At 45.6% G+C, this 24,354-nt stretch overlaps 1 protein-coding gene across 10 annotated transcripts in view; it reads right to left on the minus strand.

The window, feature by feature from the left end:
* Positions 1–726: 726 nt before the first annotated feature.
* The window catches only part of LOC106593695 (focal adhesion kinase 1), a 135,461-nt gene continuing 111,833 nt past the window's right edge, over positions 727–24,354 (minus strand). For all 10 annotated transcript variants that reach the window (XM_082975746.1, XM_082975747.1, XM_082975743.1 and 7 more), the window contains 8 exons: positions 22,843–22,980; positions 22,451–22,582; positions 19,960–20,022; positions 15,158–15,197; positions 7,102–7,205; positions 2,260–2,415; positions 1,836–1,916; positions 727–1,611 (listed from right to left, as the gene is read on the minus strand). In XM_082975746.1, the coding sequence (XP_082831872.1) occupies positions 1,393–1,611; positions 1,836–1,916; positions 2,260–2,415; positions 7,102–7,205; positions 15,158–15,197; positions 19,960–20,022; positions 22,451–22,582; positions 22,843–22,980 (933 nt within the window). In that variant the 3' untranslated portion in view covers positions 727–1,392. The remainder of the gene's footprint in view (positions 1,612–1,835; positions 1,917–2,259; positions 2,416–7,101; positions 7,206–15,157; positions 15,198–19,959; positions 20,023–22,450; positions 22,583–22,842; positions 22,981–24,354) is intronic.

Raw genomic sequence — 24,354 nt, forward strand, 5'->3', positions numbered from 1 at the left:
AATATGAATATAAATCTATTAAACTATTGGAAAAATGAAAGATTCAACTAAACATCATTAAGGAAAATAAATGACATGCTAACACCATCCTTTGGCTGTCATTCGTAAACACAGGAAAGCACTGTCTCAGCTTTGGCTGTCATTCGTAAACACAGGAAAGCACTGTCACAGCTTTGGCTGTCATTCGTAAACACAGGAAAGCACTGTCACAGCTTTGGCTGTCATTCGTAAACACAGGAAAGCTGTCATTCGTCATTCGTAAACACAGGAAAGCACCGTCACAGCTTTGGCTGTCATTCGTAAACACAGGAAAGCACTGTCACAGCTTTGGCTGTCATTCGTAAACACAGGAAAGCACTGTCACAGCTTTGGCTGTTATTCGTAAACACAGGAAAGCACAGTCACAGCTTTGGCTGTCATTCGTAAACACAGGAAAGCACTGTCACAGCTTTGGCTGTCATTCGTAAACACAGGAAAGCACAGTCACAGCTTTGGCTGTCATTCGTAAACACAGGAAAGCACTGTCACAGCTTTGGCTGTCATTCGTAAACACAGGAAAGCTGTCATTCGTCATTCGTAAACACAGGAAAGCCCTGTCCCAGCTTTGGCTGTCATTCGTAAACACAGGAAAGCACTGTCACAGCTTTGGCTGTTATTCGTAAACACAGGAAAGCACTGTCACAGCTTTGGCTGTCATTTGTAAACACAGGAAAGCACTGTCACAGCTTTGTCTTTTTGTCATCATTTTATTTCATCCTTTATTTTCTCCTATTTGACAAGATGGCCGACTGAGCCAAGACAAAATATATCCCAGTGTTTGTGATCCTCCATGAATCACTATTGAGCTTGTGACAAGTGTTAACAATGAAGCAGACATGTTAGACGTAGTGTGAGGAGTTCAGTGTTCTGTCTACTAAAGCATAGAGGTTCCAGTTCAGTTGTGTTGTAAACATCGTCTCCCATATGTCCTCTGGGGAGAGCAATTTCTGAAGTGTGCCTCCTGATTCTTCTTCAGATGAAATCTGGGACTGTAGGAATTCACAGTTAGTCAGCCGACACAATCGGTGCAGCATAAAATAAAATAACTCTTCAAAGATTCCAAGTCTATAAAAAGGAGTGGTGTGTTGGGAGTGAGGGTCAGAGGTGGTCGCTAGTCTGCCTGGTGATGCACAGTCCAGTCCATCTGACGGTGCTGTAGAAGCAGTGCCCCATTCAAATTCCTTCACAGTGCATTCTTCCTCATTCCTCCCTTCCTTGAAGTAATCACTGACAGAACAGGTGAACAAACCCAAGGGCGCCCCCACATGGCTTCCATCTGTCCAGACAGTCATTCAGCCAGAAGCTTTGAGTTGAGTCAGTTCCTCCCACACTCCACACCCTCCTCCCCCAGCACTAGTGAGGTGGCGGCTGGGCCTGGCCCAACATCCTGAGCCGGCTCTGGTCGATGACGTCTAGAAGGTTCTTGGCGTCTACGGCCAGGGCGTGGGCGGCTGTCAGCATCTGTTTCTTGTAGTCCTGCTGCAGGCTGGTCATGACGTACTGCTGGGCCAGCTTCATCTTGTTGATCAGCTCCGCCAGGTCAGAGTTCAACAGCTTCTGGGCCATCTCCACCTTTAAGATAAGATAGTACTTTATTAAAACATAAATGTTCCAAATATTATTATTATTATTATTATTATATATTGAGAGATAAAATAAAAATAGGTTCAGAGAATGAACAGGGTGCACATATTCCAGTATTATATAACTAATTAAAACAAAATGTCCTGTATAAGAGAAGGCAGAGGGGACTAACATAGTACTGGATCAGAAATAGCTCATGCCTGTTAACGTACCTCTCTGTGTGTGCTAGCTGGAAGTAACGTGATTGTTTCATCCACTGTGGCCAGGAGTGTCCTCAGTGCCAGACCCACATCCTGAAACACAAATATACTCATATGAACCAATCCTAGAACTCTGCTCTGTCCCGTGTGACTCAGATGGTAGAACATGGTGCTCGCAACGCCAGGGTTGTGGGTTTGATTCCCACGGGGGACCAGTATGAAAATGTATGCACTCACTACTGTAAGTCTCTCTGGATCAGAGCGTCTGCTAAAGGTAAAAAAAAGGTCAAATGCTCTCCACGAACCACAAGGAAGAAAGCCCTGGGCCATGTTCAGTAAGGATAAAACATTTCCAAAAAGAACGAAACATAAAGGTTTTGCTACAATGAACCCTGATGATTGAATGTGGAGATAATGAACACTGTGTCTCTCCTACCTTGACCATTGGCACGTATTCCTCGGGAGGCGCAGGCTGAATTCTACTGGACATCTCTATGACAGCCTTCACCAGTCCTGTGACATTCTCATAGACCTTGTCATTAGAGCGGTCCAGGTTAGCAGTGGGGGGTGGGCTGATCTCCTGAGGCTGGAGCTGAATGAAGGAGAAAAATACACTGTGAGCAGAGATGGAGAAATAACACAGAGGGTCAGATGTTTCATATATTGTTCAACCTTGCATTTCTTAACTCTCACCAATAGATGGCAGTATATATCACCAGTCAGTCAACACCACAGTCATTCATGGTAGTAAATCACAACGACCAAAACCCAAGGAATTTGAAACGACAGTCTCTACAAACACCAGAGACTAAATTAAGTCAAATATATCCTTGAAATTGTACATCGGGTCTAGAGAAGGTTAGAGGTTATGTTAGGAAGATGTCAGCATCTGGAATAAACAATACATTCTATAATGGAGTTATTTGGAATTCAGCATTAATCCTAAATCATGTCAAAAGTGTCAAAAGTGCACAGATCCCATTTAGGAAGAAGTCAGTGTGTTACGTTTAGGATTCAGAGGGTTGTTTGAAACAATGTTGTAGACAAACACACATTATTATGGCCACGCAAACACAGATCTGAACATACACAAGCACTACATGGCCCACTATAAGACCTCCATATGGCCCACTACAATACCACTACATGGCCCACTATAATACCTCTATATGGCCCACTATAAGACCTCTATATGGCCCACTATAAGACTTCTATATGGCCCACTACACGGCCCACTATAGGACCTATATATGGCCCACTATAAGACCTCTACATGGCCCACTATAAGATCTCTATATGGCCCACTATAAGACCTCTATACCGCCCACTACATGGCCCATTATAAGACCGCTACATGGCCCACTGTAAGACCTCTATACGGCCCATTATAAGACCTCTATATGGCCCACTACATGGTCCACTATAAGACCTCTATATGGCCCACTACGTGGCCCTCTATAAGACCTCTATATGGCCCACTACATGGCCCACTATAAGACCTCTGTATGGCTCACTACATGGCCCTCTATAAGACCTCTATATGGCCCACTACGTGGCCCTCTATAAGACCTCTATATGGCCCACTACATGGCCCACTATAAGACCTCTATATGGCCCACTACATGGCCCACTATACGACCTCTATATGGCCCACTACATGGCCCACTATAAGTTCTCTATATGGCCCACTATAAGACCTCTATATGGCCCACTACATGGCCCACTATAAGACCTCTATATGGCCCTCTATATGGCCCACTACATGGCCCACTATAATACCTCTACATGGCCCACTATAAGACCTCTATACGACCCACTATAAGACCTCTACATGGCCCACTATAAGACCTTTACATGGCCCACTATAAGACCTCTATATGGCCCACTATAAGACCTCTATACGACCCACTATAAGACCTCCACATGGCCCGCTATAAGACCTCTACATGGCCCACTATAAGACCTCTATATGACCTCTACATGGCCCACTATAAGACCTCTACATGGTCCACTATAAGACCTCTATATGGCCCACTACATGGCCCACTATAAGACCTGCTACATGGCCCACTATAAGACCTCTACATGGCCCACTATAAGACCTCTACATGGCCCACTATAAGACCTCTACATGGCCCACTATAAGACCTCTACATGGCCCACTATAAGACCTCTACATGGCCCTATAAGACCTCTATATGACCTCTACATGGCCCACTATAAGACCTCTACATGGCCCACTACATGACCCACTTTATCGATGGTAAAGAGGTGTTGTGTCAGTACGGTGAATGGAAGAAATGCATTAGGATGAGAAGGCTAAAGTGGTTCAGTGAACAGACTCAGTTGGTAGAGCATGGTGTTTGCAACGCCAGGGTTGTGGGTTCGATTCCCACGGGGGGCCAGTACAAAAAAAAAATATAAAAAATAATAAAAAATAATAAAAAAAGAAAAAAAATAATAATAAAAAAAAGAAAAAAAAGAAAAATGTATGCATTCACTACTGTAAGTCGCTCTGGATAAGAGCGTCTGCTAAATGACTAAAATGTAAAATGTAAATGTAACAGGTGAATGAACCCGGGCTGAGTCCCAAATGGCACCCTATTTCTTATATACTATACTTCTGACCAGGGCCCTCTGGTCTAAAGTAGTACACTATATAGGGAATGGGGTGCCATTTGTAAAGCGCCCCAAATCAGATGATGCATTAGAAGTTCACTGTTACCAGAGATACTGATGGACTCCATTGTCCCACCCCAATACACAACCCAACCCATAGCCTGCTTTTTCAGCATCAAATAACAACTGATTGACAATTCTGTGAGAAATTAGGTCTACAGAGACACACACACACGAACGTTCACACACACATTCACAGTGTTCTCTTACCCGCCAGGGCTAAGTTCAACAACAGTAAGGCAGAGGCAAGAGGGACAGAAGAGGGAGAAAATATTAATGCAACAAGCATTAACAATACACGGAACAACACCAGAGAGCAAAGTTTCATCCAAATAATTAAGGCTTTGGAGAGGTTGGTTGAGTAAATACCGAAATATCTCAGAGGTGGTGACTCAAATGTTGTGGGCATGAAACTTTGTCTGTGTTTATACAGGCAGCCCAATTCTGAAAAGGTACCTAATTATTAGCAAAGGATCTGATCTGATTGGTCAAAAGACCAATTCCTGGCAAAGGATCTGACTGATTGGTCAAAAGACCAATTACTGGCAAAATATCAGAATTGGGCTGCCTGCGTAAATGTAGCCTTTGTATTTCATTTTACTTGTTTTTATCTTTTGCATGAATCCCACTAATTCCCTCATCAGAACAGGGAACAGGTTGCCATGGTAGCACAGTACTGAGTACATGATAGTACAGCGGCACAAATTACATCCTATTTCCTATATAGTGCAAAACGTTTTACCACTAGGGCCTATGGGGCTCTGGTCAAAAGCAGTGTACTATATAGGGAATAGGAATCCATTTGTGATGCATCATATCATAGCCCAGTCTGACCATCTCAGTTCCAGTCATGATGGGCTGATAATGTCCATGTCAGTGTTTACATGTCGGCTTCTTTCTCAGGAAGAAGGAACCACATTAGATAGAGTATTCCTCTTGTTAAATCATTTTCCATGCTGATGGTAAGAAGGCAGTGTAATGGAAAGAGTGTGTTCCTTCCCAGGGTGCATTTCAGGCCTGACTGCCTGGTCGATCATGTGGTATTTATGAGCGTGTTTGGGGAAGGAGGAGAGAGGGGGTGAACTACAGCTGGGACTGCTTTAACTGAGGCTTAGGGTGCACCCCAAAAGCCCCCCTATTCCTTATTTAGTGCACTGCTTTTGACCAGGGCCCATAGGACTCTGGTCAAAAGTACTGTAGTGCACTATATCGGGAACAGTGTGCCATTTGTGGTAGTGGTAGCAGAGCAGAGCAGAGCTAACAGTTTGGATAACTTAGGGAAGGTAACACTCCTGGATGCTCTATGCTTACACAGAGAAACTTAAGCGGACTGTTGCCATAGTAACCATCACTGGGGAAAATAGTGAAATGTCCGGTCTTTTGGGTGTCATAAAAAAGGGGGAAGTCTGTGTAGTTGAAATACAGTGGTAGTCGTTGTGATCTGGCCAACATGGTAAAGTCATGTAGGAATGTTCTAACAGAAATGGGGTCAGTTAGTCATGTTTTAGATGCATAGTCATGAACTTCTCAACTTAAAGATAGAATCCTTAATTGCAACATCCATTTTTGCACATATAAATGAATTAAACACTGAATGTACAAAACATTAAGGACAGCTGATCTTTCCATGACATAGACTGACCAGGTGAATCCAGGTGAAAGCTATGATCCCTTATTGATGTCACCTGTTAAATCAACTTCAATCAGTGTAGATTAAGGGGAGGAGACAGGGTAAAGAAGGATTTTTAAGACTTGAGACAATTGAGACATGGATATGGTAGTAGGTGCCAGGCGCACCGGTTTGTGTCAAGAACTGCAACACTGCTGGGTTTTTCACACTCAACAGTTTCCTGTGTGTATCAAGAATGGTCCACCACTCAAAGGACATCCAGCCAACTTGACACAACTGTGGGAAACATTGGAGTCAACATGTGCCAGCATCCCTGTGGAACGCTTTCGACACCTTGTAGAGTCCATGCCCCGACAAATTGAGGCTGTTCTGAGGGCAAAAGGGAGGGGGTGCAACTCAATATTAGGAAGGTGTCCTTAATGTTTTGTCCACTCAGTGTATATACCCATTGATTGTTGAAGAATATAACTTGTAAATGTCTCAGGAGCTTAGTTCAACTGTCGTACCTCAACAGAACCCAGCATATGAACTTGTTTTACTCTGATGTTTGTAAACAAAGTAAATGTAAACAAACACTGTCTAGCCTCAAAACATGGTTACAACTATCATGTTGATATCATGGATGGTCAGTCCTTGCATCCACAGCTCTGTCTATGAATTTGAACGGGGTTACATTTCTCCAGGTCCATCCCTCAGCTTTTTACCAAAACAGAGGTGGGTTGAACCACTTTGTTATCATTTCAATGAAGGATTCTAGCTTTAAAATGATGGATGAACACTTTGTTTTGAGTGCACATGCAAAAGTAAAACACCAACACAATAACTACAAATAAATTGAAACAACTTTGAGACATGTTGTACATCTGTGGGTTTAAATTGAGCGATAAAGCAAATCACTGGATTGTTGTAGAATGCGTGTAAAGTTTGATTGGTAGATATGGTAGAATAAACATGTGAGCATCAGCTTACCTTCACTCCCTCATTGTAGCTGTCCACAGGGTTCAGGCTGGCCAGACTACCCAGGTGACTGGGGGCTCCAGGACGGGGAGGTTTCTTTGGTGGAGCTGCATGTTCTGTTGAGGCAAAGGACCCATCAGATACTTGAGTACAATAGAATAAACAGATACTTAAACTACAACATATAGTACAATATATGAATGTTCTGTTGAGACAAAGGACCCATCATCAGTTTCATAAGGAATAAAACCAATGCATGACTTATATGGAAGATGCACAGGAATGTAGCGTTCCTTATCAAACTCTCACAGATTCAACGGAATTCCTATCAAATATCTACTATTATGGCAACATAAACTAACACAGGCCTAGCAAAAATAGTCAAATTGTCAGCCTGTCAACATAGTTTAGCAGTTAAAATGGTTGAGGAATGTGCTAGAACAGTTGAGGGAGTCAGAGTTAGAGCCAGTCAAAGTTAGAGCCAGTCAGAGTTAGAGTCGGTGTCAGAGTTAGAGCCAGTCAGAGTCAGAGCCAGTCAGAGTCAGAGTTAGAGCCAGTCAGAGTCAGAGCCAGTCAGAGTCAGAGCCAGTCAGAGTCAGAGTTAGAGCCAGTCAGAGTCAGAGTTAGAGCCAGTCAGAGTCAGAGTTAGAGCCGGTGTCGGAGTCGGTGTCAGAGCTAGAGCCAGTCAGAGTTAGAGCCGGTGTCAGAGCCAGTCAGAGTCAGAGCCAGTCAGAGTTAGAGCTAGTCAGAGTTAGGGCCAGTCAGAGTTAGAGTCGGTGTCAGAGCCAGTCAGATTTAGAGTTAGAGCCAGTCAGAGTTGAGCCAGTCAGAGTCAGAGTTAGAGTCGGTGTCAGAGCCAGTCAGAGTTAGAGCCAGTCAGAGTTAGAGCCGGTGCGGAGTCGGTGTCAGAGCCAGTCAGAGTTAGAGCCAGTCAGAGTCAGAGTTAGAGTCGGTGTCAGAGCCAGTCAGAGTTAGAGCCAGTCAGAGTTAGACCCGGTGTCAGAGCCAGTCAGAGTTAGAGCCAGTCAGAGTTAGAGCCAGTCAGAGTTAGAGCCAGTCAGAGTCAGAGCCAGTCAGAGTTAGAGCCAGTCAGAGTTAGAGCCGGTGTCGGAGTCGGTGTCAGAGCCAGTCAGAGTTAGAGCCGCGAGTTGAGCCAGTCAGAGTTAGAGCCAGTCAGAGTTAGAGCCAGTCAGAGTTAGAGCCAGTCAGAGTTAGAGCCAGTCAGAGTTAGAGCCAGTCAGAGTTAGAGCCGGTGTCGGAGTCGGTGTCAGAGCCAGTCAGAGTTAGAGCCAGTCAGAGTCAGAGCCAGTCAGAGTCAGAGTTAGAGCCAGTCAGAGTTAGAGCCGGTGTCGGAGTCGGTGTCAGAGCCAGTCACAGTTAGAGCCGGTCAGAGTTAGAGCCGGTCAGAGTTAGAGCCGGTCAGAGTTAGAGCCAGTCAGAGTTAGAGCCAGTCAGAGTTAGAGCCAGTCAGAGTTAGAGCCAGTCAGAGTCAGAGCCAGTCAGAGTCAGAGCCAGTCAGAGTCAGAGCCAGTCAGAGTCAGAGTCAGTCAGAGTTAGAGTCAGTCAGAGTTAGAGCCAGTCAGAGTTAGAGCCAGTCAGAGTTAGAGCCAGTCAGAGTTAGAGCCAGTCAGAGTTAGAGCCAGTCAGAGTTAGAGCCAGTCAGAGTTAGAGCCAGTCAGAGTTAGAGCCAGTCAGAGTTAGAGCCAGTCAGAGTTAGAGCCAGTCAGAGTTAGAGCCAGTCAGAGTCAGAGTTAGAGCCAGTCAGAGTCAGAGTTAGAGCCAGTCAGAGTCAGAGTTAGAGCCAGTCAGAGTCAGAGTTAGAGCCAGTCAGAGTCAGAGTTAGAGCCAGTCAGAGTCAGAGCCAGTCAGAGTTAGAGCCAGTCAGAGTCAGAGCCAGTCAGAGTCAGAGCCAGTCAGAGTTAGAGCCAGTCAGAGTTAGAGCCAGTCAGAGTTAGAGCCAGTCAGAGTTAGAGCCGGTGTCAGAGCCAGTCAGAGTTAGAGCCAGTCAGAGTTAGAGCCAGTCAGAGTTAGAGCCAGTCAGAGTTAGAGCCAGTCAGAGTTAGAGCCAGTCAGAGTTAGAGCCAGTCAGAGTTAGAGCCAGTCAGAGTTAGAGCCAGTCAGAGTTAGAGCCAGTCAGAGTTAGAGCCGGTGTCGGAGTCGGTGTCAGAGCCAGTCAGAGTTAGAGCCAGTCAGAGTCAGAGCCAGTCAGAGTCAGAGTTAGAGCCAGTCAGAGTTAGAGCCGGTGTCGGAGTCGGTGTCAGAGCCAGTCACAGTTAGAGCCAGTCAGAGTTAGAGCCAGTCAGAGTTAGAGCCGGTGTCAGAGCCAGTCAGAGTTAGAGCCAGTCAGAGTTAGAGCCAGTCAGAGTTAGAGCCAGTCAGAGTTAGAGCCAGTCAGAGTTAGAGCCGGTGTCGGAGTCGGTGTCAGAGCCAGTCAGAGTTAGAGCCAGTCAGAGTTAGAGCCAGTCAGAGTTAGAGCCAGTCAGAGTCAGTCAGAGTTAGAGCCAGTCAGAGTTAGAGCCAGTCAGAGTTAGAGCCGGTGTCGGAGTCGGTGTCAGAGCCAGTCAGAGTTAGAGCCAGTCAGAGTTAGAGCCAGTCAGAGTCAGTCAGAGTTAGAGCCAGTCAGAGTTAGAGCCAGTCAGAGTCAGAGTTAGAGCCAGTCAGAGTCAGAGTTAGAGCCAGTCAGAGTCAGAGTTAGAGCCAGTCAGAGTCAGAGTTAGAGCCAGTCAGAGTCAGAGTTAGAGCCAGTCAGAGTCAGAGTTAGAGCCAGTCAGAGTCAGAGCCAGTCAGAGTCAGAGCCAGTCAGAGTTAGAGCCAGTCAGAGTCAGAGCCAGTCAGAGTTAGAGCCAGTCAGAGTTAGAGCCAGTCAGAGTTAGAGCCAGTCAGAGTTAGAGCCGGTGTCAGAGCCAGTCAGAGTTAGAGCCAGTCAGAGTTAGAGCCAGTCAGAGTTAGAGCCAGTCAGAGTTAGAGCCAGTCAGAGTTAGAGCCAGTCAGAGTTAGAGCCGGTGTCGGAGTCGGTGTCAGAGCCAGTCAGAGTTAGAGCCAGTCAGAGTTAGAGCCAGTCAGAGTTAGAGCCAGTCAGAGTTAGAGCCAGTCAGAGTTAGAGCCAGTCAGAGTCAGTCAGAGTTAGAGCCAGTCAGAGTTAGAGCCAGTCAGAGTTAGAGCCAGTCAGAGTTAGAGCCAGTCAGAGTCAGAGCCAGTCAGAGTCAGAGCCAGTCAGAGTTAGAGCCAGTCAGAGTTAGAGCCGGTGTCGGAGTCGGTGTCAGAGCCAGTCAGAGTTAGAGCCAGTCAGAGTTAGAGCCAGTCAGAGTTAGAGCCAGTCAGAGTTAGAGCCAGTCAGAGTTAGAGCCAGTCAGAGTCAGAGTTAGAGCCAGTCACAGTTAGAGCCAGTCAGAGTTAGAGCCAGTCAGAGTTAGAGCCAGTCAGAGTTAGAGCCGGTGTCAGAGCCAGTCAGAGTTAGAGCCAGTCAGAGTTAGAGCCAGTCAGAGTTAGAGCCAGTCAGAGTTAGAGCCGGTGTCGGAGTCGGTGTCAGAGCCAGTCAGAGTTAGAGCCAGTCAGAGTTAGAGCCAGTCAGAGTCAGTCAGAGTTAGAGCCAGTCAGAGTTAGAGCCAGTCAGAGTTAGAGTCAGTCAGAGTTAGAGCCAGTCAGAGTTAGAGCCAGTCAGAGTTAGAGCCAGTCAGAGTTAGAGCCAGTCAGAGTTAGAGCCAGTCAGAGTTAGAGCCAGTCAGAGTTAGAGCCAGTCAGAGTTAGAGCCGGTGTCGGAGTCGGTGTCAGAGCCAGTCAGAGTTAGAGCCAGTCAGAGTTAGAGCCAGTCAGAGTTAGAGCCAGTCAGAGTTAGAGCCAGTCAGAGTCAGTCAGAGTTAGAGCCAGTCAGAGTTAGAGCCAGTCAGAGTTAGAGCCAGTCAGAGTTAGAGCCAGTCAGAGTTAGAGCCAGTCAGAGTCAGAGCCAGTCAGAGTCAGAGCCAGTCAGAGTTAGAGCCGGTGTCGGAGTCGGTGTCAGAGCCAGTCAGAGTTAGAGCCAGTCAGAGTTAGAGCCAGTCAGAGTTAGAGCCAGTCAGAGTTAGAGCCAGTCAGAGTTAGAGCCGGTGTCGGAGTCGGTGTCAGAGCCAGTCAGAGTTAGAGCCAGTCAGAGTTAGAGCCGGTGTCAGAGCCAGTCAGAGTTAGAGCCAGTCAGAGTTAGAGCCAGTCAGAGTTAGAGCCAGTCAGAGTTAGAGCCAGTCAGAGTTGGGAGCCAGTCAGAGTTGGGAGCCAGTCAGAGTCAGAGTTGGGAGCCAGTCAGAGTCAGAGTTGGGAGCCAGTCAGAGTCAGAGTTGGGAGCCAGTCAGAGTTGGGAGCCAGTCAGAGTCAGAGTTGGGAGCCAGTCAGAGTCAGAGTTAGAGCCAGTCAGAGTCAGAGTTAGAGCCAGTCAGAGTCAGAGTTAGAGCCAGTCAGAGTCAGAGTTAGAGCCAGTCAGAGTCAGAGTTAGAGCCAGTCAGAGTCAGAGTTAGAGCCAGTCAGAGTCAGAGTTAGAGCCAGTCAGAGTCAGAGTTAGAGCCAGTCAGAGTCAGAGTCAGAGTTAGAGCCAGTCAGAGTCAGAGCCAGTCAGAGTTAGAGCCAGTCAGAGTTAGAGCGGTGTCGGAGTCGGTGTCAGAGCCAGTCAGAGTTAGAGCCAGTCAGAGTCAGAGCCAGTCAGAGTCAGAGTTAGAGCCAGTCAGAGTTAGAGCCGGTGTCGGAGTCGGTGTCAGAGCCAGTCACAGTTAGAGCCAGTCAGAGTTAGAGCCAGTCAGAGTTAGAGCCGGTGTCAGAGCCAGTCAGAGTTAGAGCCAGTCAGAGTTAGAGCCAGTCAGAGTTAGAGCCAGTCAGAGTTAGAGCAGTCAGAGTTAGAGCCGGTGTCGGAGTCGGTGTCAGAGCCAGTCACAGTTAGAGCCAGTCAGAGTTAGAGCCAGTCAGAGTTAGAGCCGGTGTCAGAGCCAGTCAGAGTTAGAGCCAGTCAGAGTTAGAGCCAGTCAGAGTTAGAGCCAGTCAGAGTTAGAGCCAGTCAGAGTTAGAGCCGGTGTCGGAGTCGGTGTCAGAGCCAGTCAGAGTTAGAGCCAGTCAGAGTTAGAGCCAGTCAGAGTTAGAGCCAGTCAGAGTTAGAGCCGGTGTCGGAGTCGGTGTCAGAGCCAGTCAGAGTTAGAGCCAGTCAGAGTTAGAGCCAGTCAGAGTTAGAGCCAGTCAGAGTCAGTCAGAGTTAGAGCCAGTCAGAGTTAGAGCCAGTCAGAGTTAGAGCCAGTCAGAGTTAGAGCCGGTGTCGGAGTCGGTGTCAGAGCCAGTCAGAGTTAGAGCCAGTCAGAGTCAGAGTTAGAGCCAGTCAGAGTCAGAGTTAGAGCCAGTCAGAGTCAGAGTTAGAGCCAGTCAGAGTCAGAGTTAGAGCCAGTCAGAGTCAGAGTTAGAGCCAGTCAGAGTCAGAGTTAGAGCCAGTCAGAGTCAGAGCCAGTCAGAGTCAGAGCCAGTCAGAGTTAGAGCCAGTCAGAGTCAGAGCCAGTCAGAGTTAGAGCCAGTCAGAGTTAGAGCCAGTCAGAGTTAGAGCCAGTCAGAGTTAGAGCCGGTGTCAGAGCCAGTCAGAGTTAGAGCCAGTCAGAGTTAGAGCCAGTCAGAGTTAGAGCCAGTCAGAGTTAGAGCCAGTCAGAGTTAGAGCCAGTCAGAGTTAGAGCCAGTCAGAGTTAGAGCCGGTGTCGGAGTCGGTGTCAGAGCCAGTCAGAGTTAGAGCCAGTCAGAGTTAGAGCCAGTCAGAGTTAGAGCCAGTCAGAGTTAGAGCCAGTCAGAGTCAGTCAGAGTTAGAGCCAGTCAGAGTTAGAGCCAGTCAGAGTTAGAGCCAGTCAGAGTTAGAGCCAGTCAGAGTCAGAGCCAGTCAGAGTCAGAGCCAGTCAGAGTTAGAGCCAGTCAGAGTTAGAGCCGGTGTCGGAGTCGGTGTCAGAGCCAGTCAGAGTTAGAGCCAGTCAGAGTTAGAGCCAGTCAGAGTTAGAGCCAGTCAGAGTTAGAGCCAGTCAGAGTTAGAGCCAGTCAGAGTCAGAGTTAGAGCCAGTCACAGTTAGAGCCAGTCAGAGTTAGAGCCAGTCAGAGTTAGAGCCAGTCAGAGTTAGAGCCGGTGTCAGAGCCAGTCAGAGTTAGAGCCAGTCAGAGTTAGAGCCAGTCAGAGTTAGAGCCAGTCAGAGTTAGAGCCGGTGTCGGAGTCGGTGTCAGAGCCAGTCAGAGTTAGAGCCAGTCAGAGTTAGAGCCAGTCAGAGTTAGAGCCAGTCAGAGTTAGAGCCAGTCAGAGTTAGAGCCAGTCAGAGTCAGAGTTAGAGCCAGTCACAGTTAGAGCCAGTCAGAGTTAGAGCCAGTCAGAGTTAGAGCCAGTCAGAGTTAGAGCCGGTGTCAGAGCCAGTCAGAGTTAGAGCCAGTCAGAGTTAGAGCCAGTCAGAGTTAGAGCCAGTCAGAGTTAGAGCCGGTGTCGGAGTCGGTGTCAGAGCCAGTCAGAGTTAGAGCCAGTCAGAGTTAGAGCCAAGAGCCAGTCAGAGTTAGAGCCAGTCAGAGTTAGAGTCAGTCAGAGTTAGAGCCAGTCAGAGTTAGAGCCAGTCAGAGTTAGAGCCAGTCAGAGTTAGAGCCAGTCAGAGTTAGAGCCAGTCAGAGTTAGAGCCAGTCAGAGTTAGAGCCAGTCAGAGTTAGAGCCGGTGTCGGAGTCGGTGTCAGAGCCAGTCAGAGTTAGAGCCAGTCAGAGTTAGAGCCAGTCAGAGTTAGAGCCAGTCAGAGTTAGAGCCAGTCAGAGTTAGAGCCAGTCAGAGTCAGTCAGAGTTAGAGCCAGTCAGAGTTAGAGCCAGTCAGAGTTAGAGCCAGTCAGAGTTAGAGCCAGTCAGAGTTAGAGCCAGTCAGAGTTAGAGCCAGTCAGAGTTAGAGCCAGTCAGAGTCAGAGCCAGTCAGAGTTAGAGCCGGTGTCGGAGTCGGTGTCAGAGCCAGTCAGAGTTAGAGCCAGTCAGAGTTAGAGCCAGTCAGAGTTAGAGCCAGTCAGAGTTAGAGCCAGTCAGAGTTAGAGCCGGTGTCGGAGTCGGTGTCAGAGCCAGTCAGAGTTAGAGCCAGTCAGAGTTAGAGCCGGTGTCAGAGCCAGTCAGAGTTAGAGCCAGTCAGAGTTAGAGCCAGTCAGAGTTAGAGCCAGTCAGAGTTGGGAGCCAGTCAGAGTTGGGAGCCAGTCAGAGTCAGAGTTGGGAGCCAGTCAGAGTCAGAGTTGGGAGCCAGTCAGAGTCAGAGTTGGGAGCCAGTCAGAGTTGGGAGCCAGTCAGAGTCAGAGTTGGGAGCCAGTCAGAGTCAGAGTTAGAGCCAGTCAGAGTCAGAGTTAGAGCCAGTCAGAGTCAGAGTTAGAGCCAGTCAGAGTCAGAGTTAGAGCCAGTCAGAGTCAGAGTTAGAGCCAGTCAGAGTCAGAGTTAGAGCCAGTCAGAGTCAGAGTTAGAGCCAGTCAGAGTCAGAGTCAGAGTTAGAGCCAGTCAGAGTCAGAGCCAGTCAGAGTTAGAGCCAGTCAGAGTCAGAGTCAATCAGAGTCAGAGCCAGTCAGAGTCAGAGCCAGTCAGAGTCAGAGTCAGAGTTAGAGCCAGTCAGTCAGAGTTAGAGCCAGTCAGTCAGAGTTAGAGCCAGTCAGTCAGAGTTAGAGCCAGTCAGAGTCAGAGTCAGAGCCAGTCAGAGTCAGTCAGAGTCAGAGCCAGTCAGAGTCAGTCAGAGTCAGAGCCAGTCAGAGTCAGAGCCAGTCAGAGTCAGAGCCAGTCAGAGTCAGAGCCAGTCAGAGTCAGAGTTAGAGCCAGTCAGAGTCAGAGTTAGAGCCAGTCAGAGTCAGAGTTAGAGCCAGTCAGAGTTAGAGCCAGTCAGAGTCAGAGCCAGTCAGAGTCAGAGCCAGTCAGAGTCAGAGTCAGAGCCAGTCAGAGTCAGTCAGAGTCAGAGTTAGAGCCAGTCAGAGTCAGAGTTAGAGCCAGTCAGAGTTAGAGCCAGTCAGAGTTAGAGCCAGTCAGAGTTAGAGCCAGAGAACCAGAGGAACAGTGAAAACAATACGTGTAAGGTAAACCTGTAATTACATTGGCTGAGACATTACCTGGTTTGCCTATGGGTTGGTATATGTGCTGGTTTCCTGTCTGCACAAACACAAACAAGCAGTTGAAATAAACCAGCAAGATTAATTCCACATTTCCAACAGTGTTTTTCCACAACATCCCAGTGAGCAGTCTCTCTGGTGTCATCTGTGTTGTTGTGGTCTCTCCACCAACACTCAAAATACTCCTGCTGCTTAGATACACAGACCTAACCGGACCACAGCCAACCACCAGTTTACATGGCGTTCCACAGTAAAAACACATCTCTGCTTTACTGTGATAGCCCTAAAACAAACTGTAGAACAGACCATATGCAGTATTCCCTGTTTAAATGTAAGTCAATAAAACACTTGCTGATTGAAGTTTACAGAATAGCCTAGAGGTTATTGAGAGTTGTATTCAATATTTTTGTGCATCAACTCAACATGCTAAACGGCTATCCATCACTCCTTGGCTTCATCCTCTGCCTGTCTATAATTATTATCAGGGAGACAGATTCTGACAGTTATCTCGCCATGAAGCAAGATTTTGGTTTTGCAAATTGCCCAGTAAAATAGAGTGGATTGCATGAGAGCTGTTGCATTAATGCGGGCGGTGTTTTAAACTAAGAGTGGGTTTGGTTTGGGGCTATTACCCTTCTAATGGTCCATGCAGCTCAGAACACAGCTGTCCATACAGCTCAATGTAATGATACTGAGCAATGACAGGGAACAAATGAAATAGTTCTACATTCTATGTTCTAATAGTTCTACATTCTAATAGTTCTACATTCTATCTCCTAATAGTTCTGCATTCTATGTTCTCATAGTTCTACATTCTAATAGTTCTACATTCTATGTCCTAATAGTTCTACGTTCATTGTCCTAATAGTTCTACGTTCATTGTCCTAACAGTTCTACGTTCATTGTCCTAACAGTTCTACGTTCATTGTCCTAACAGTTCTACGTTCATTGTCCTAACAGTTCTACATTCTATGTCCTAACAGTTCTACATTCTATGTTCTAACAGTTCTACATTCTATGTTCTAACAGTTCTACATTCTATGTTCTAACAGTTCTACATTCTATGTTCAGTAATCAGTTCTACATTCTATGTTCAAACAGTTCTACATTCTATGTTCAAACAGTTCTACATGATATATTCTATACATGAGAACAGATGGATATTCCTTCATATCAGTCAGTGTTCTTTTCTTCTCCTTTTAAGCCCAGTAAACATGTTGGTTTCCTAACGTGAATTCAAAGAGCAAAGACTACATCTTCAACCATTCTCTTTTTTTAAATTATCAATATATATTTACAATTGTTGGTCCCAAGATGATCTGTGTGAATCTGTTAACCCCTTGACTTTCCCTTTTCCAGTTGAAGGTAAATCCCCAGAGTGCTAAAACAAATACATAAAACGTGCCTATGTAGTAAGCATGTACAGTGCATTCAGAAAGTATTCAGACCACTTGACTTTTTACACATTTTGGAAAAACAAGGTTTTTATCACAATTACATAAGTATTTACACCCTTTACTCAGTACTTTGTTGAAGCACCATTGGCAGCGATTACAACCTCGAGTCGTCTTGGGTATGAAGCTACAAGCTTGGCACATCTGTGTTTGGGGAGTTTCTCCCATTCTTCTCTGCAAATCCTCTCAAGCTCTGTCAGGTTGGATGGGGAGCGTTGCTGCACAGCTATTTTCAGGTCTCTCCAGAGATGTTAGACTCGGTTCAAGTCTGGACTCTGGCTGGGCAACTCAAGGACATTCAGAGAATGCCACTCTTGAGTTGTCTTGGCTGTGTACTTAGGGTCGTTGTCCTGTTGGAAGGTGAACCTTCACCCCAGTCTGAGGTCCTGAGTGCTCTGGAGCAGGTTTTCATCAAGGATCTCTCTGTACTTTGCTCTGTTCATCTTTCCCTTGATCCTGACTAGTCTCCCAGTCCCTGCCGCTGAAAAACATCCCCACAGCATGATGCAGCCACCACCATGTTTCACCGTAGGGATGATGCCAGGTTTCCTCCAGACGTGACGTTTGGCATACAGGCCAAAGAGTTCAATCTTGGTTTCATCAGTCCAGAGAATCTTGTTTCTCATGGTCTGAGAGTGCTTTAGGTATCTTTTGGCAAACTCCAAGCGGGCTGTCATGTGCCTTTTACTGAGGAGTGGCTTCCATCTGGCCACTCTACCATAAAGGCTTGATTGGTGGAGTGCTGCAGAGATGGTTGTCCTTCTGGAAGGTTCTCCCATTTTCACAGAGGAACTCTGGAGCTCTGTCAGAGTGACCATCAGGATCTTGGTCACCTCCCTGACCAAAGCCCTTCTTCCCCAATTGCTCAGTTTGGTTGGGTGGCCAGCTCTAGGAAGAGACTTGGTGGTTCCAAACTTAATTTAAGAATGATGGAGGCCACTGTGTTCTTGAGGCCCTTCAATGCTGCAGATATTATTTGGTACCCTTCCCCAGATCTGTGCCTTGACACAATTCTGTCTCGGAGCTCTTCGGACAATTCCTTCGACCTCATGGCTTGGTTTTTGCTCTGAGATGCACTGTCAACTGTGGGACCTGATATAGTCAGGTGTGTGCCTTTCGAAATCATGTCCAATCAATTGAATTTACTACAGCTGGACAACAATCAAGTTGTAGAAACATCTCAAGGATGATCAATGGAAACAGGTCGCACCTGAGCTCAATTTTGAGTTTCATAGCTAAGGGTCTGAATACTTATGTAAATAAGGTATTTCAGTTTTCTATTTTTAATACATTTGAAAACGTTTCCAAAAACCTGTTTATGCTTTGTCATTATGCGGTGTCATGACGTTGGCCTGTGGGTAAGGTTTATGACCCCCCCATAAATACCTTTCTCCCTTCCCCTCTCTTTCTGACCCTACTGAAGGACTTGAATAGCCTGTGTTAAATATAGAGAGTCTGGGAACATCAAACAAATGGGGAAAAGGAACCATATTTTGGTAATAAAACCAGTTGGAAATATGCTTGGGAACGTAATGAGTATGGATGTCAGTTTGGTTGTCATCTGAGACATTATGACTGATGACAGGACGACATAAACTGTACCTGAGAAAGTATACACCCTCTAGTTATCAGAGTAACATGGAATTGTTATGCAATTGAAATGTTTGATATTGAAATTGTTTGTTAGGAGATTAAATGTAATTTTAGCTTCCAAATGAGAGAATTGGGCTTTCATAAGGAAGGTGCCCTGCTTGATCAGTGGCCCACCCCTGTGAAGAGACAGGGGTTATAAACGATGAAACACATCCTTCCCCCTCTCCACTATATAAGCCTTTGACGAAAAGATAACCGTGGTTCCAGTACGTGAGGTGTGCAGCCTCTACGTTAGAAGGACACACGTCAAGTACAGAACTAAGCCAACCTCGGCGTGAGCTTTGGTGGCGAATGGTATGAACTTTGAGCTTATTCACTACAGAAGTGATACTTCCTAGCCGTTGAGTTAGCAGCGGCCGCTGTAGACGTGGGCTAGGAAAGGACGGACGACGGATCCAGTCTAACAGACAGACAAAGATACCACCACGTATCCAATTTACCACCAGAGACATTCTTCCGAGGACAGGAAGATCTGTTGGCCAACCCGGCCAGCATCTACGACCAATCTACCGAAGCGCAGCTCAGAGTAAATCTTTATTGCATTTTCCTTTTCCAAATGGGCGGTAATTTAGAATGCATAAGATAATGTATTTACGATAGCATAGCTGCTGTTTCTTCGTTCCTAAGTCTTCCCGCTCTTTCATTCCAGCCCAACCCCCTTTCCTTTGTGTAACCAGCCATCATACAGGTTCCGTCCACCAGGACGTTTTCTGTATATCATAATTTGTATTCTGTGTATTTGTAATTCTGTGTGATTAGTTTAGGTATTTAGTAAATAAATAATTAAACCCAATTTTGTATTGCTGATTCAACTTGTTAGCCAGGGTTCGTGAAGATAGCCAAGAATTTACAACTTTCATTATGAGACTGAAAATAAGATAAGGGTTAATATTGACTGCTATCGATGTAAAATATTACTAAGTATTTTAAGAGTTTATTCGGAAGATAACGGCTCTATAAACGTTCTTCCGTGGTGCCCCGACTTTCTAGTTAATTACATTTACATGATTAGCTTAATCAGGTAATATTAATTACAGAGAAAGAATTTTATAGGTTAGCATGTCATATCACTTAATCCGGCATAGCCAAAGACACGACAGTGGTATTGTGTGTAGATTGATGGGAATTTGTATTTATTTAATATATTTTGGAATAAGGTTGTAACGTAACAAAATGTGGAAAAATAGGGGTCTGAATACTTTCCGAATGCACTGTATCTATTATGCATTTATATGTTGAAGCTCTCTGAGCCAAGTCGTGTTTTAAAAACTTATAGCATCTATCATTCTGTTGCTATTTTACCACAAAACCTTTCAGTAAGGAAAACATTTCTGCCTGCTAATATACTGCACTACAGCGTAAATACAGAAATACTGGTTTGATTGACTTGAGCCTCTAGAGTTACTACACAGGCTGTCTGGGAGTGTTCTCTCCAACTGTACGACTGACTCACTGTAATACTCACTGACTCACTGTATAACTCATACACAACCCCAGGCTAGGAGTGGTACAACAAGCACAGACAACAGAGAGACATTGACGGGACCCCCCCCCCCCCCCCGACAAAATCTCTTTAACTTCTTTTGAGTGAAAGCCCAAGGTATTTTGCATATTTGTGAGAGAGGTAAAGAGAAAAGGAGATAGCGTTGACTGTTATTCCATCCAGGAAAACCCAAGTAGAAAGAGGAGACTTACTTGGCCCTGGAGGATGCAGTCATCCCGGTCAATGCTGCCTCTGGAATTCCTTGAATCCGGCTTCTGGTTGTGACCGAGAGAGACACAGCAGGTTAAATGAATGATCGAACGAACAAACAAACAAATGATCAGACTGATTTCAAAGTGGAAAACAATCCTTATTTCTCTATATCACAGTGATAATGGACATTACTTTGCTATAACAGTGGTATGACATCTGATGCACTGATATTCAAATCAGTCAGATCAAATCTAAATTAATATACAATATCATGACAAATACAAATCACTGCTACGTAAACACAGGACACAATGGTAACATGAGACATTCTCCACTTGATCCTTGGAGTCGTCATTATTATTTGTGTGTGTGTTGTATTGTAATATAGGGTTTCAGCTAATGTAAGCTAGCTAGGCGTTGAAGTGACTTTCTGTTGCTGAGGTAAATGCGCTGCTCATCCAACTTGCAGAAAGCTCGAGACCCAACAACTGCGAATGCGTAACACCCTTACCTAGCTCTATACCGTTTTCCACAAGCTAAGTCGACATTAGATTGCAGCTAAAACCACATCTTCTGAGGGACTTTATCTAATGCGCTGCACCGAAAGTTATTTTAAATGGTTTTCCAGTGCACTTGTCGGTGTTATTTCTTGATGGGCATCAATTCTAGTATGTTAATATTTTTTCTAGTATGCTAATATATTTTAACATTACAGTAGTAGACACATTCAATTATTTATCTTTCTAACACTTCAACACAGAAGGAACAGTTGTACACAGCTTAGAATCCCGCAGCGCAGCAAATGTACTCCTGCTGCTGCTTTGCCCGTTAACTTATTAAAACTTCAGTCTCACGCCAGCTGCCTGCCAAACTACTGGCATTCCTCTCTCCTTCCCTCCCTCCTTCCCTAATGCTGTACCAGTTTTCCGAGGCAGGACTTGAAAACCTGCATCCTTTGGACTGCTGTTCTCTGCTGGGTGTTTCAGTGCCTGGGAGGAGAGCATGGAGCGAGCTGCTAGGAATTCCATCAACAGGATGAGAGAGGTTCCCCACTTTTACTCCTGTTTACACGGCTTGGCTCACTGACTGACTGGCTCGCTGACTGACTGACTGGCTCGCTGACTGTCTCACACAAAGTGAACATGCAGCCAGATAGCGTCTTTCTCTGTTCGCCTGCCTCTTTCTTCCTCCCTCTTTGTCTCTCTCTCTATCCCTCGCTATCTCTATCCCTCGCTATCTCTAGCTCTCCACCTCTCGCTCTCTCACCCTGTCTCTTTCTCCCTCCATATCTCTCTCCCTCTCCTTCCTTTCTTCTAGTAGTCCCTCCCCTTGTATGAAATGTGTCTACGGGTCTAAACTACATACAACCTACTCAGCTTTCCAGCAAAGATTATTTGGCTTTCACCAACTGTGGGTCAAAATAAGTTTACCATACTTGACACAGCATGGAGGGACAAAACTATCATTAGCTACAAATTTTCTTTAGCCACACCTGTGCGCACACACACACACACACACACACACACACACACACACACACACACACACACACACACACACACACACACACACACACACACACACACACACACACACACACACACACACACACACACACACACACACACACACACACACACACACACACACACACACACACACACGGAAAAAAGTATTTGATCCCCTGCTGATTTTGTACATTTGCCCACTGACAAAGAAATGATCAGTCTATAATTTTAATGGTAGGTTTATTTGAACAGTGAGAGACAGAATAACAACAAAAAAATCCTGAAAAACGCATGTCAAAAATGTTAGAAATTGATTTGCATTTTAATGAGGGAAATAAATATTTGACCCCTCTGCAAAACATGACGTAGTACTTGGTGGCAAAACCACACATACATTATAAAGTTATAAAACTTTGAGAACAAACAAAACTTGACAGCTTTGCCAAAGGTCTGAAAAACATACGACGATGGTTTTTGTTTCCCCCTTTCTCTTAAAACGTCTTTGTCCGTTGAAAGTAAAAACTGATCCAGGAAGTGAACTGAGGCGCTCTGGGACACATCTCAGAGATAATGATACGGTACTACTAAAATAACTGAGGGGTATGAAGCCAGTGCAAAACATAATGTACGACATCTGTGCACAATTAACACAGGGCTTTCCAAGGAATGATGATCTACCTTTGTGTCAGACATTACAGTTGTAAGTAAACACCCTGAAAACAGAACATGAAGGGGCAAGTCTGTTATCTCCTGCATCACTATCAGAGGGGTTACAGGAGGCAGGTATGTACAACGATTATGTGTGTGTGGTATGTGTGTGGTATGTGTGGTTTGTGTGTGTGTGGTATGTGTGTGTATATATATAGTGTGTGTGTGCTTGTATATGTGTGTGTATGTGGTATGTGTGTGTGTGGTATGTGTGTATGTATATATAGTGCGTGTGTGTGGTATGGGTGTATGTATATATAGTGTGTGTTATTACCAGGAAGCGTTCCTCCTGCTCCAGCCACCGCTGGTCCTCCTCCATCTGCTGCTGTTGCATCATCAGCTGTTCCTCCATCAGGAGGGGGGGGAGAACCTGACCCATCACCTGCATGTCCAGAGACCCCCTGTCCTGAGACAGACAGACACAGAGAGAGAGAGAGAGAGAGAGAGAGAGAGAGAGAGAGAGAGAGAGAGAGAGAGAGAGAGAGAGAGAGAGAGAGAGAGAGAGAGAAAGAGCAAAAGAGAGAGATCGAAAGAAAGAGAGAAAAAGAGAGATTGAGAGAGAGAGAATCAGTGCATTGTCCCTCACCAACCTCAATTGCTACTACATTACCATCTTGTTACTAGGAGCACCAGGTGTACAACACTGGTCCATCCCCAGATCCTTACCTCCATGTTGGGGGACCACATGGGGAGGTCCTGCTGTCGGTGGGGGTTCCAGGTGTCATGGGGATCGTGGGAGGCCTGGGGAGGGTACATCCCACTGGTCATGGAGGGCATGCCGTGGGGGCCTGGGTATCCTGCCATCTGGGAAAGACAGGGGCCTTTGAATTAGTAATGTATCTACTTAGATCAGGAACCCCCAATATCCCAACTACCAAAACAGAATCCCATGACATCTAGGGAAACGCCTGTTATAACTACTGTATAAACACACAGTCTCATGTCTCTCTGTCAGTGTGTTGTAGTAGCTAGGCTACCTGCTAGTGGTTATGCTGTTATAACTACTGTATAAACACAGGGTACTGTCTCATGTCTCTCTGTCAGTGTGTTGTAGTAGCTAGGCTACCTGCTAGTGGTTATGCTGTTATAACTACTGTATAAACACAGGGTACTGTCTCATGTCTCTCTGTCAGTGTGTTGTAGTAGCTAGGCTACCTGCTAGTGGTTATGCTGTTATAACTACTGTATAAACACAGGGTACTGTCTCATGTCTCTCTGTCAGTGTGTTGTAGTAGCTAGGCTACCTGCTAGTGGTTATGCTGTTATAACTACTGTATAAACACAGGGTACTGTCTCATGTCTCTCTGTCAGTGTGTTGTTGTAGCTAGACTACCTGCTAGTGGTTATGCTGTTATAACTACTGTATAAACACACAGTCTCATGTCTCTCTGTCAGTGTGTTGTAGTAGCTAGGCTACCTGCTAGTGGTTATGATGTTATAACTATTTTATAACACAATGTACAAGCTCTCCTTGCTCTACCTGGTAGTGGTTATGATGTTATAACTACTTTATAACACAATGTACCATCTCTCCTTGCTCTACCTGCTAGTGGTTATGATGTTATAACTACTTTATAACACAATGTACCAGCTCTCCTTGTTCTACCTGCTAGTGGTTATGATGTTATAACTACTTTATAACACAATGTACCATCTCTCCTTGCTCTACCTGCTAGTGGTTATGCTTTTATAACTACTTTATAACACAATGTACCATCTCTCCTTGCTCTACCTGCTAGTGATTATGCTTTTATAACTACTTTATAACACAATGTACCATCTCTCCTTGCTCTACCTGCTAGTGGTTATGATGTTATAACTACTTTATAACACAATGTACCAGCTCTCCTTGTTCTACCTGCTAGTGGTTATGATGTTATAACTACTTTATAACACAATGTACCATCTCTCCTTGCTCTACCTGCTAGTGGTTATGCTTTTATAACTACTTTATAACACAATGTACCAGCTCTCCTTGTTCTACCTGCTAGTGGTTATGCTGTTATAACTACTTTATAACACAATGTACCATCTCTCCTTGCTCTACCTGCTAGTGGTTATGCTGTTATAACTACTTTATAACACAATGTACCATCTCTCCTTGCTCTACCTGCTAGTGGTTATGCTGTTATAACACATTTAACATTTACATTTGAGTCATTTAGCAGACACTCTTAT

This window comes from Salmo salar, chromosome 05 (genome assembly GCF_965601325.2).
Source record: "Salmo salar chromosome 05, fSalSal1, whole genome shotgun sequence".
NCBI classification, from domain to species: domain Eukaryota; kingdom Metazoa; phylum Chordata; class Actinopteri; order Salmoniformes; family Salmonidae; genus Salmo; species Salmo salar.